Source organism: Pteropus vampyrus, unplaced genomic scaffold, assembly GCF_000151845.1.
Source record: "Pteropus vampyrus isolate Shadow unplaced genomic scaffold, Pvam_2.0 Scaffold129, whole genome shotgun sequence".
Taxonomy (NCBI): domain Eukaryota; kingdom Metazoa; phylum Chordata; class Mammalia; order Chiroptera; family Pteropodidae; genus Pteropus; species Pteropus vampyrus.
This window is the reverse complement of record NW_011888910.1, coordinates 353,828-367,184: the sequence shown is the minus strand read 5'-3', so window position 1 is coordinate 367,184 and position 13,357 is coordinate 353,828. Positions and strand designations below refer to the sequence as shown.

Genomic DNA, 13,357 nt, shown 5'->3' with positions numbered 1-13,357 from the left:
TCTAATTTTTATTTGTGGGGGAACATTTTGTAAATCAAACCATGTTAGATTTACTTTTTTCCATTAAAATATAAAAATCTCAACAATTTCTATTTAAGAGAATTATAATTTATTGGTTTGTTGCATTTTTTATATATGTATAAACATTTTTAATTGCAACAGAATATATGTAACATAAAATTTACTGTCTTAACCAGTAAGTATTAAGGGTATTCACAGTCTTGTGCAAACAATCTTCAGAAACTTTTCATCTTGCAAAACTAAAACTCTATACCTATTAAACAACTCCCCATTTCCCCTACCCCAGGTCCTGGCAACTACCATTCTGCTATTTCTAGGAATTTAACTACTTTATACTACATATAAGTGGGATGGATCATAGAGTATTTGTCTTTTTGAAATTAGCTTATTTCACTTTGCATAGTATCCCTAAGGTTCATCCATGTTGTAGCATGCTTCAGAATTGCCTTCCTTTTTAAGGCTATTCCATTATGTATATATATATATACACCACATTTTGTTTATTCATTCGTCTGTCCATGGACACTTAAGTTGTTTTCACCTCTCAGCTATTGTGAATAATATCGCTATGAACATGAGTGTACAGTATCTGTTTGAGAAACTGTCTGAATTCTCTGGGTATGTATCTGTAAGTGGAATTAGTGGACCTTTTGGTAATTCTATTTAAATCACCATATTGTTTGTCATAGCAGCTATACAATTTTACCAAAAGTGTACAAGGTTTCTCATTTCTGTATACCCTTGTCAACATTTATTTTCTGTTTCTTTGATAGTTTTGATTTACATTAGTAATGTTGAACATCTTTTCATATGCTTGTGAGCTTTGTGTATCTTCTCTAGGAAAATGTCTACTCAAGTCCTTTGTTCATTTTTTAAATTGAGTTCTTAGGTTTTTTTTGTTGTTGAGCTGTAGTTCTTTATATATTCTGGAGATTAACCCTTTATCATATATATGATTTGCAAATATTTTCTCCCATTCTATGGGTTGCCTCTTCATTCTGTTAATGAACAGAAATTTTAAATTTTGACACAGTCCAATTTTGATGCCTGTGCTTTTAGTATCATATCTAAGAAATCATTGTCAAAACAAATGATGCAATATTTTCCCCTATGTTTTCTTCTAAGAGTTTTACAGTTTTAGGTCTTATGTTTCAGATTTTGATTCATTTTGAATTAATTTTTATATATTGTATAAGATAAAGGTCCAGCTTCATTCTTTTGCAATTGGCTATCTAGTTTTCCCCATACCTTACAAAGACTCCAGTTCTAAACACTGTTTAAAGCTATAGTAAGCTTACTGTCATTTGTTCTCCAGTCTGTTATTATCAATTTTAAAAGGTTAAGACTATACAAAAATAATCCATTTAAAATCATTACCAAAAAAATACTAATAAGCAATGACCTCTTTAAATGGCCAATAGGCACTTTTGAAGAAATATTTAAAGTACAAGTTAAAAAATGACACAAAAATATTAAAACGTCCTAATCTAAATTGGAAGTATTTTCTGACAGATCAGAATGAATAAATCAATTAGTTTCCTGAGAAGAGAAAAAAAACCTAGATAAAAAAATATTACATGAATACTTTTGGTCCCTCTCAAAATTAACATATAATTTAACAGCACAGGAATTTACATTAAATTACATTTAAATTAAATAAGACAAAAGATTCATATACCTTTAGAGAAAGGTTTATCAATAGGTTATATGAAGTATTATCAGATTTCTCACAGGGTCCTCTAAAGATGAGTTATAAAACACTGCCCAGTAATCAATAGCATTTATTCTGGAAAAATTCTTTAAACTGTAGCGAGAGCATTTGTTTTCTCAAATCACATCCCAAGTGTTTGGCACACAGTGATTTAGTAATTAGTAAATGTTCGTTGAACTGAATTCAATCTCTTTTAATTTGCCCACATTTTCATTTAAAGACAGTTAATTTTCAAAATGGCATATGAATATAGACTGCTAGGGGTGGTATAAATGAGAGCATAAATGAATGTGGGCATAAATGAGACAAATTCAGAAGAATCAAAATAAAATTTGGGTAGAGAGGGTAAAATATATCAGGAGCTACCATTTAAATTTTATAGTAATCTGTTAAATGTGGATGGTTTCTCTTTAAATGTCTTCAAATGAAACGACTTTGATAAAGTATAAGAATAAAATAAATATACTTTCATTTAATTTTAAGCATTTTAAAATAGCATCTGAAACAATAATTTAACTCTGTTTTGTATAATGTATATATTCTTAAAACAGAATTTATATCTATGTTTTAGTTAACAGACTCAAGGTTACAGTCTCATAAATGAAGATAAAAAGCTATGATTAGGTAATACTCTTCTGATTAGTGATACTAATTTCTGATATTCATTTCCTTTTTTTTTTACAAGTCTTTTTGATGTCATTGCCAAACTTTAAAAAAAGAGTTCCACCTGATTTTTTTCCTTCCTATCTAATAATTTGGAAAAGCAGTATAATAAACAACTGTATCTCTTCCATCTAGATTCAACAAATGTTAGCGTTTTGCAATGCCTGCTTTTTAAAAGTACATATTACCTTACTTGTATGCCATTTAAACTTAGATTCATGGTTTAAGCACTGAAATGGAACTTTACAGAGTAAGAATTAAACCCTTTCATAACACCTCAATAGCAAGAGCTTTAAAAATAAACAATAAAAAGATAAACAGCCTAGTTTAAATGGGCAAAGAATATGTATAAGCAAATTTTTTAAAATAATGAAAATGGTCATAAACATTATGGAACAAAGGCCACAGCGTTAATACTTTTAAGAAAACACAAAGTAAACAAATCAATTTTGGTTCATTTGTTTTGGTAATGAAATTGGGGTGGTGAAAGAAGAAAAGGGTAATATTCACGTTAGCAAGGGTTTTGTGAAGAGGCCACTCTCATATACTGCCAAACTATAATAATACACTTTTCTGGAGGGCAAATGAGCAACATAGCTTTAAAAATGTACCTAGTTTTGTCCTAGCAATTTCCCCTGCAGGAATTTAGCCTAAGGAAACAAATGCGAATGGGTTAAAATACTTAGCAACAATCTAGTAAATACATGGGGATAGACTATTTAAATTCTAGTACAACCATATGATGGAATACTAACAGATTAACAAAGATAGTAAAAGTGAATATTTATGGACATGAAAAGTGAATATTTATGGATTTGTTCACAACATACTGTCAGTGAACAAAATAAGTTAGTGTCCAATAACTGCACATTTTAAAAAGAAAACACACATGTATATATGAAAAGAAAAAGCATGGGAAGAACACAAAAGGGGTTCAATAAATATTTCATAACTGAACATAAGTGTTCTCTCTTGATGATGGGATTAGAAGTGTTTGAAATTTATTTGCTTATAGTTCCTAAATTTCTATAATATATGTTGCCTTTACGATTAAAATACGCTACCATAAAATAGCAAAAGCAAAGTTGCATAGAAAAGAACTTTCTCATCAGTGCTCATATGGCCAAAAATCACACTGCAGTTTATTATCCATATATTTGCTTCTCCCACTGGTACGAGTTCTGTAAAGGCAGGGGCTGTGTCTAATGGGTCACTGTTATCACTAGCTCCTATATCTGACATATCGTTTTAGGTACAGATGAGCAAACTGTGACAGAGCAAGGACCACAACCCGTATCACCCAGTTCCTCACACATTCAAAAATAATAATAGTTCCAGTCAGGCTGTCCCAATCAAAATTTCAGATAATAATATTTACATATCCCAGATACAATGTTTCGAGAATTTTATGTGCCTAATACCAAATCTATGAATACAACTTTGAACTTATAAACCCAATTTAATGAAATCCTATTCCTATCTTGCAGAATTAAGTACTTTATTAGTATCCTTTCTTTTGGAAAACTGTAAGAGAGATAGTTACGTTCATTTTTTATTTGTTTGAAATCTCACATTCACTTAGAGGGAAGACATGTTTGCTTCCCTCTGGAAATGCTGCTGAACATGGCAGGGGGCAGAGGGAAGAGTCAGTATTGATATTAAGAATGCATAGTTAGCATGACAGACCATAAAGGACCAAGGTCTGAAATTTATTTTCCACCAGTTCTCTTGATGGTATATATCAAGAATATAGTTTCAATCATGTTCCCCAGAGAGGTAAATGAAAATCTTTCAGTACTGTAAGATTTTCTTGTACAACTTATATTATCAATTTATACGATAATGAGAATAAAATTAGGAAACAGATGAGGTACCAGCAATGATATGTGGTTGACTGATCTCTAAGGTTCCCTCAAATTTTAAGCTTTAAAAAATTTTTTTAAAAATTGCATTATTTTAAAAAAATTATTAACAAAAATAATTTCAGTTGCAATGTGACTCTGAAGCCATATGAAGTATATTTTATAGCAATAGATTCTTTTATTCTAATTTGACTTCTCTGGAAAGAAAATATATATTCTAAAGCATTAAGTCTCAAGGGAGGGAATTGTGGGCTTTCTCAGATCAATCTGACAGTTTTTTTTTTCAAACTACAGTCCCTGAAAATTCTGATTCCCCCTTTGCCTTTGAGAAAGTAATTTATTGCTTAGAGAATCAGGATTGCTGAGTGGGAAAATAAATATTAAGCTGCCACATAATAAAAATCATACAAAGCTATAGTTATTGACTATGAAGAGTGTTAAAAAGGAAAAGCACAGGGTATTGTATTATGAAGGAAAAGCATATAGAACAAGGAACCACATCTGTTTGAGAGAGAGGTAGTCCAAGACATTTCTGGGGAAGGGGTATCTGAGCTGAGATCTCAAGGGAGAGGGCTGGCAGAATCTCTTCCAGGCAAAGGTAATAACAAGTACAAACTACCCTGAGGCAGAAGGAAACAAGAAGGCTAATAGCTTCAGCTACTGAATCTCAGGGGAAACAGATTTCTGCTATTAACAGTCCATGCATTTAGCCTATGAAGTGAAGTCACGATACCTTCAATAGGATGCGGATATCATCTTTATTGGAGTATCCATCTACTCGTGTTACTCTGTATTCTAACCATTGTTGAACTATTGCTTTTTCTTCTGCAGTGCTCCCAAGCAAATATTCTTTGTTAGCTTGCTTGACTAGATGAGCTGCTATAGTAGTCAATCCTGTTAGACTTGGACCATTGTTTGTTTGAAGAACTGGAATCTTAAAATGAAAACAAAAGTTCTTCAGGTAAATTTTAAAAACAAATACTATCACAACTGTTAAGTTCTAAGTAATAGCTAAATCCCTCAATGTTTTTTCAAATCTCTAAGATTTTACTCTAAGATACTAGGTTACATACTAAATTATGTAAATGAAAATCAGGAAAATAGCAGTTATATAATTTACATTTGCTAACAGATGCTTGATGCTGAAACTGGTAACATTGCAAAAATCAGTATAATGTTTCTATATAATTGATAACTGTGCATCTACAAAAAGAGGAAATGAAAATCCTAATACTGCATTAATTTCAATCAAATTTACTCATACCCTATTTTAGCAAGGTGAACATGCTTAAATAAACCTGACTTCTATAATAACAAAAATGAGAAAGTTATAGTACACTGAGTTCATCTGATATAGTTAGAACCACCAAATGGGACCTAGGCTGGTTTTAGTGATATGTGATTTAATATAATTAGCTGTCTCATTAACTAGCTGTGGATTGTGATGGTGACTTGGTTGCCACGGATTACATATTCATCAATTTTGCAGCCATTTAGAGTGAGGTCACTATAAATGTTAGCTAGTATTTTATATTTTAAAAAAAATTCACAATGTAACTGGGGCGACTGATATTAAAGTCTGGGCTTTGCGTAATCATCTGAAAAATAATTCTACTTTTTATGTTTCTCCTATTGTAATGACAATACAAAGGGTTAGATCATAAGAAATTGCTGATTAATTTAAATGTTCTTGATGCACAACTAAGTGAAGCACTATGAAAAATTTAAAAGAAAATGGAAAGTATCCAATGGGGAGACTAACCATTATAAATAAAAGTATACAATCTAAATTACCTATGCAAACCAAAAAAAAAAAATACATTCTTGGGAAGACTGTTGCTCTTTTCAGCCATGAAATGGTATCTTATACTTTCTAGTGATTTACACTTTCCAGGGCATTTTCATATTCACATGTAGGTCAACAGGACTCTGAACTGCATGGGGCGATTAACATTTTATGGCTAGAATCAAAGGTTCTCCTTAAAGTGAAAGGAAGTAACTAATTCTTATCACCCAGTGACATCATAGCTGTCATTAATAGAGAGGAATGTTATGGTGCATTATCTGCTTACAAGCAAATCTATTATGAAAAATAGAAACAAACTAAGCAAACAACCATGGACAAATTTCTGAAAAGAATGTCACCTCAAGAAGAGCCTCAGGCAAGGTCTTTCATAAAATATTCCATAAGTAAGCATCATTATCATAGGAGATGACAGCTCAATACATGTTATTGCCCCTAAAAACTTTCCAGTGGGACAGATGTGTAGGGAGAAGATATACTGATAATCCTCACCTCGTCACCCCATGTAGGCCTAGGTTAATGTGTGTGTTTGCATCTTAGTTTTTAACAAAAAAAGTTTAAAAAGTAAACAAAACAAAACCAAAAAAAACCCCACCACTTTTAAAAACAGAAAAAATCTTATAGAATAAGTAATAAAGAAAAAATATTTTTGTATAGCTGTACAATGTGTTTGTGTTTAAAGCTAAGTATTATAAAAGTCAAAAAGTTTTAAAAAATTTAGTTTATAAAGTAAAAAAGTCACAGTAAGCTAAAGTCTATTATTGAAGAAAAAATTTTTAAATAAATTTAATGTAGCCTAAGTGTACAGTATTTATAGTCTACAGCAGTATACAGTAATATCCTAGGCCTTCACAGTCACTCACCACTCACTCACTGACTCACCCAGAGCAACTTCCAGTCCTGCAAGCTCCATTTGTGTAAGTGCCCTATACAGGTCTACCATTTTTTGTTTTATACCATATTTTTACTGTACTGTTTCTATGTTTAGAAAGACGAATACCATTGTGTTACAACTGCCTACAGTATTCAGTACAGTAACATGCTGTACAGGTTTGTAGCCAAGGAGCAATAGGCCAAACTGTGTAGCCTAGGTATGTAGTAGGTTATGCCATCTAGGTTTGTGTAAATGCCACTCTATAATGTTCTCACAAGGACCAAATCGCTGAATCACGCACTTCTCTGAAGGCAGCCCCATCATTAAGCAACACATGACTGTAGATCCAAAATTATCTTCCTACAATCATTTCCCTCCTCTAATATATTTCTTCTACCGCAAACAACGATCTAATGCCCTTCAGTGCCCTGAGAAACCTGGGTCCTTATACCTCACCAGTCAATCTCATAGCTGAACTTTGCCCCCTCATTCTCTGCTGTTGCACAATGAGTTGATATCATAAGGCCTTAGAAAAGCCTGCCCTGAGTGTTTGAGACTGGACCAAAACCTCTAGTGTACGCTATATCTTCTACATTTCAATGTACCACGTTTTAGTATTATAATGAAATTAGCTGCAATGTTTATTCACCCAGATAAAAAAGCGAGCTTCCTGAAGAGAGGGAGCTTGTCAACCTTAACTATCACCGTTGAATTCCCCAGGCCCAGCACAGTACTACTTGGCACCCTGCTAGCCCTCTGGAGTAGTTGCGTAATACTGAATGAATGGTACTGTTATAGTAAATGCTGTCACTGAATGCAAATGCAGGACCTCCAGTTCGGTCGATCTATAGGCCCTTTGAAGACCCTCCTCGCTTTCCCAGAAAAGGATGATGACAATTTACCTGAAGGAAAAGTTCAGGCCGAGCCCTATCGGAGCAGGTTTCCCTTCCCCTTTCCGCGAGCTAGGGCTGCAGGAAGAGTCCCAGAGGCGCCTGCCCGCCGGGCGGCGCAGACACGTGGGGAGGTGAGGGGTAGCAGCCTCACTCCGTCTGCCTTTGCCTGCCAGCTCGTCCTAACTGGGCTCAGCAGGCCCCGCTCCAGTTCACCTCTTCCCCACCGCGCCTCCTCCACTTCTCACCTGGCGCTCGCCCTGAGCGCTGTATTTGTTCCCTTTACTCAGTCCCAGAGACTTCTCCAGCAACATCAACTCCGTAGTCGCCGCCGCCGCCATCTTCCGGCCTGAGCTCCCGGCAGGGGCGGAACCCAGACAGCAAGGACTTCCTGCATTGGCGGAGAGGGAAGTCCCCACAAACGTCTCCGGCTGTTGGCTGAACGGAGCGGGGGGCGTGGAATGCGCGCATGCGTGCAGAAGGCGGGGCCAAGGGAAGGGAAGGGGCGTGGTGTGAGGCAGATGGAGAGGCAATGGCAGACCTCAGCGGTCCGAGGTCTTAAGAGTTCTTGAGGACACACTGGGAGGACCAGGCTTTGGTTGCTACAGTAGACTGAATATGCCAATTTCTTTACCGCAGGCTATTGGTCTGGCTGCCAGAGTTAACTGGTTAACTAATTTGACATGCCGAGACTTTTCATACATAATTGGAACCGAAATTTACCTTAGTTTGCCTCCGGACTCTGTGAATTTGAACGATCGAATTGAATAGTAAAGAGTTAAAAATCTGAGTTTCCAACATATAGCGTTATTCATGGGGATTTTAACTGTTGTAATGGTGAAATGGAAAGACTAATTTTTCTTCGGTAAATCTACAGCTCAATAGTAGCAATAGAATAAAATTTAAAGATTATTTATATAGAGCACTGGGTATGTTTGTTAGTATCAAGCAATTCCCATAGCCCAAGGAAATCAGCCATTAATAGTTTTAAGAATCTTCATTAGCAACGGAAAAGATAAAAGTACTGATATGATTTATGTAGCTGTTGATATGTATGTAAGCAATGCACATAATGATTTCCTCCTAAGTTGCTGTATTCTTACATCTTCAAAGTAAAAAATGGTTAGTATATATTGAAGCCTCGACTATTTTCAAAAGATTTCTGAAAAAAAAATTTCCACATTGAAGAATAAATAAACGAAATATGTATTGGTCTGAGAGAAATGGAAAAGAAATACAAGTAGTTCATCACTAAATCAGAAATATTGAAGTTTAGTGGGGAATGAGGCCACTATGACACTTTTCCTACCCCAGAATACTTAATGAATTAACACTGGCAGCAGAAGTAAATGTAAGGAAACTTGATCAAATCACCGTAAACAAAATACAAAGAAAATTTCAGTATAAGTGGATTGTGCATTAATTGTGTTTATTTTCCATACACGGAGAATCGAATAACTACTTCACTACTTCTAAAAGGGCAATCCTCTGATAGAATTTAGATATCTAATTTCATTTTTTTAGGTACAGTTATTGCTTATAATAAGACATTTAAAAAAAATTCAAAAGTAACCAAATCCAGTAGGTGGTATGTTTAAAATAAGTCTTGACCTAAATGACCGAAACTGAGATTTCAGTTCCAATATAAAATATACGAATAGATATTCACTCAAATGATAAAAGTGATAACTTTTGGAGAGTAAGATTGGATAAATGGGTGAAATATCACTTTTCAATTTATGCTCTTTGATTTGAATTATTGCAGATAGATTTTGTAATTAAAAAGAAAGTTTTTTAAGCTGCAAAACTTATTCTCTGGAGCATTCGTGATCTTGTTCTTTGTCATACATTGTCAATTTGGCTCAAATAAATGCTTATAAAAATTTCCTTAAAAAATGAGAAAAAGTTTGGCTTGTTTTACTGTAGTTTTAAGCTTCTTTCTTCTCTTCAAGTCTTGAAAACTTTTAACCCTGGCTTTCCTTTTCTTCTCTGGCATTCTTACTTTTGTTGTGGATGTTCATGACTGGGGAAGCAAATTGACCACAGCAGCACTTCTGACATGAAAAGGAAAGGAGGTTGTGTCACATAAAAAGAGGCAGATTTAAACTATATTTCAGGAGCCAGAGGTTCTAGTCTCTGCTCAACAGTAACTAGTTGTGTCACCTTAGGCAAGCAGTTAACCTTATTGGGACTCAATTTCCCCAACTATAACCCAATGCGCTTGGATTAAATATACTCTCTGGTTTCTTTTGGAACTGACATTCTGTCTTTCAATATTTAAAGTAACATGTATTTCACTTTTGCCTTAAAGCAAACATGTATTTTTATATACTTTTACCTTAAAGTGGACATGTATTTTTGACAACTGATGTAATTTTGTACTTTTGTATTGTAAGTGTACTACTAATGCAATTTTGTATTGTTGGTTAGAAGGGCCTTTGTTGTGGCCAGCTGTGGTGTATAAGTATAGTGCTTTGCTTGTTTTGAATAGAATTTAAGGATGGCCATGGAGATAGGGGTCTAGTTGTCCCTGTCATAGTCTCTACTTTTAATCCAATCAGATGAGAAAGAGGATTAGAAGTGCTTCATGTAGAAATACTTAGAAAGGCCCTATGCTTAATTTAATGCTCTGATGTCACCATCTTAAAATTCTTAACAGTTTTTGGAAAGGGGTCCTGCATTTTCATTTTGCATTGGCCCACATGACTTATACAGTCCGTCCTGCATGTAAAGCTTATTACCTTTGCTCTCTAAAAAGATTCCAAGAAACATTGGGGATTTTGATATTTAGTGCCCAAAGGAAAATGAATGTATCTTTAATGAATGCAGATTCGTTTCAGAAACTTCAACATGATCTAGTGTGGCTGCCTTTGTACCTATTCTTTGCCTCCTCAGAGAACCCAGAAGGAAACTAAGACTTGCTAAGTACTATTGCATGTTAAATACTTTGGCATAAGTTATATCATTCACAACAACAATGGGAGATGTGCAGCCTCCAGGTATTACTAGGGCTTTTGGATACAAATGACAGATCTACTCTGATTAAATTAAGCAGAGTAAGAATATATTACAGGATTTTAGGAAGTTCACAATAATGTTAGGAAGCCTGCAGAAATAATCTCAAAGCTAGAGTCCCAAAACCAAGCTGGAAAATTGGCTTGATTAGGAAACTCTTACCACTGATGTCATAGCTACAAAATACAAACACTGGAAATTATATTTTACTGCAGCTACTACTGCTACCAACACCAACACCACTTCTGCATCAGGAACATGACTTAACAGTCTTTGGGAAACTGCTCCTCTCCCACCATTATCTTTGGAAACTGCATGCCCCAGTCGAGGAGCTATTCCAGCACAAATGACAGCTCCAAGCACAGCATGCTTCGTAACATTACTCACTTCGGAATCAAAATGCGTATTGGCAAAATTTTTAGTCACTTGCTTGTGTCTTGGCTGTAAGGTAACCTGGGAAATTGAGTTTTGACTTCTATACTTGAGAGGTCTTGATTATGTATTTATCTCCAGTACTATGACTAAATGATTGTAATAAAGGTGATGTACATTATGCAATGCTTATCTGCTCTGCATTGTAGAAACAATATAATTATCAAAAAACTATAAGTATTTTTACTACTATCAAAAATGTGGAGATAAAATGAAGAGCATATGAAAATAAAAACAGCTAACTGATATCCCTATTTGAGTTAATTATAAGAAAAAAGTTATTATTTCAAATTAGATGCTGAAGGAATAGGAGGGAAGGAAAAAGATTACTAGCTAATGCCAGTATTGTTTATAATAGGTAACTGATAGGCATATCCAAAAGAAGAAGAGATTAAGGTTATTATATAAAAGCATTATTCTAAAGGTAACCTTAGGACAAAAATATAAACTTTCCTAAACTTCAAAAGAAAGAATGCAAGTAAATAAAATAGACCACATAAGTGAATGACTGTATGTTTGTCTGTATGAGTGTAAATAATTTATATAGCATGAATCAATATGAAAAGTTATGCAGGACAGGGCAAACTTTCCCGAGTGGGTAGAAGCTGAAGCCCTGAAGCCCTGCACCGAGAGAGAGAGAGAGAGAGAGAGAGAGAGAGAGAGAGAGAGAGAGAGAGAGAGAGAGAGAGAGAGAGAGAATATTAGTTCTTGGCTGAGCACAAGAAAGAATTCAAACACATACCAGAGTTAGAGTCAAAGGAAAGTTTATTAGAGAAGGAGTAATTCTCCATAGACAGAGCATGGTCTCCTCTCGGAGGCAGAGAATGAGAGAGACTGAGACTCAAAGGGACACACAGAGAGAGGCAGAGACAGTGACCTTGGGAGGAACAGAGAAAAGACACTGAGAGGGACTGAGAAAAAGACAATGAGAGGGACCCCGAGTGTTCAGGGAATTCAGTTCATATACCATTCTTAGTTTCTGTGAATTATAGTTTACAGACTTTGTTTACCCATTTTCTTTTGATTTTATGGATGTGGACTGTGAAAGGATGAAAGTATGTAGCAAGAAAAGATAAGAATGTGTAAAGAGAGAGGCCTGCTGGCAATTCCCAGCTTTTGATCCATAGGTTCCCCATGGTTTTACCATAGGTAATGAATGATTTTATTTTGTGTAGGGTGCCACTTAAGGACTCTATTTTCCTATTTTCCCTTCATGGTGTGAGTAGTTTGTTAGCAATCTCAGCAGAAATTTTCCTTTGTTCTGTAGATTTCCTTGGTGGTATGGCTGGTTAGCATATTGGAGTCTCTGATTATAGCTTTGAGATAGGAATTACGTCAGGACTCCTCCCCAGAAACACTAAAATGAAAAACAGCACAGTTTTGTAGTTTAAAACTTCCTACTCAAGTGGAAAATAAAAGGGATAGGAAAAGTCCTCAACATAGGCATGCACAGAAGGACAACTGGTGTGACCTAGAATTCACCTTTGCTTTATTATACTATCATTATAATAAATTAGCATTGTGATTATGGCTGTACTCATCATGCACCTGACACCATGAGAGTTCCTAAAAGCCCAAACGCGGCAAGAAAAGGGGCATCTACTTAATTCTGGAAGAAGTAAAAAATAAAAAACCTTCTTTCTATGAAGTGATTACTAAAAATAATGAATATTCCACCCCTTAGTTAGATTAATGGATAAAATCCCCAAACCCACCACGGATGGGGCAGCTCTCCCTTGAGCCTGCCCGCTTTCCCATTTGAGGGTGGATTTTCACTTGGCAGAATTCTGTCTTTGGGGCTGACCACTTAAGCAGCTTGCTCTACTTTCTGAGAGTGAGCATACTTTGTCTTCAAGGCTGGCCGCTCTTGGTGGCCTATTTTCCCTTCTCAAAGTGTACTTTTGCTTTTAATAAAGTTAGCATGCATACAACTAATTTCTGGGAGTCTGCCTTCAAGTCTTTGTCAACCAGATGCCAAGAACCAAGGTCCAGGAGTTCCAGGACTCCCCAGAACCAGTAATAGCTTGATTTAACATTTTAGTTCTCTTGCCTCCTCCCTATATTAAAAGAACTGAGGCCAAGCAT

General features: G+C 35.2%; 1 protein-coding gene across 1 annotated transcript in view; it reads right to left on the bottom strand.

Annotated features, from left to right (window-relative positions):
• EEF1E1 (eukaryotic translation elongation factor 1 epsilon 1) overlaps nucleotides 1–8,243 on the bottom strand; it is a 19,037-nt gene extending 10,794 nt beyond the window's left edge. The window contains exons 1-2 of the mRNA XM_011367071.2: nucleotides 8,074–8,243; nucleotides 4,985–5,191 (exon numbers count right to left, since the gene is read on the bottom strand). Coding sequence (XP_011365373.1) covers nucleotides 4,985–5,191; nucleotides 8,074–8,166 — 300 coding nt within the window. The 5' untranslated portion in view covers nucleotides 8,167–8,243. The remainder of the gene's footprint in view (nucleotides 1–4,984; nucleotides 5,192–8,073) is intronic.
• Between the last annotated feature and the right edge of the window lie 5,114 nt (nucleotides 8,244–13,357).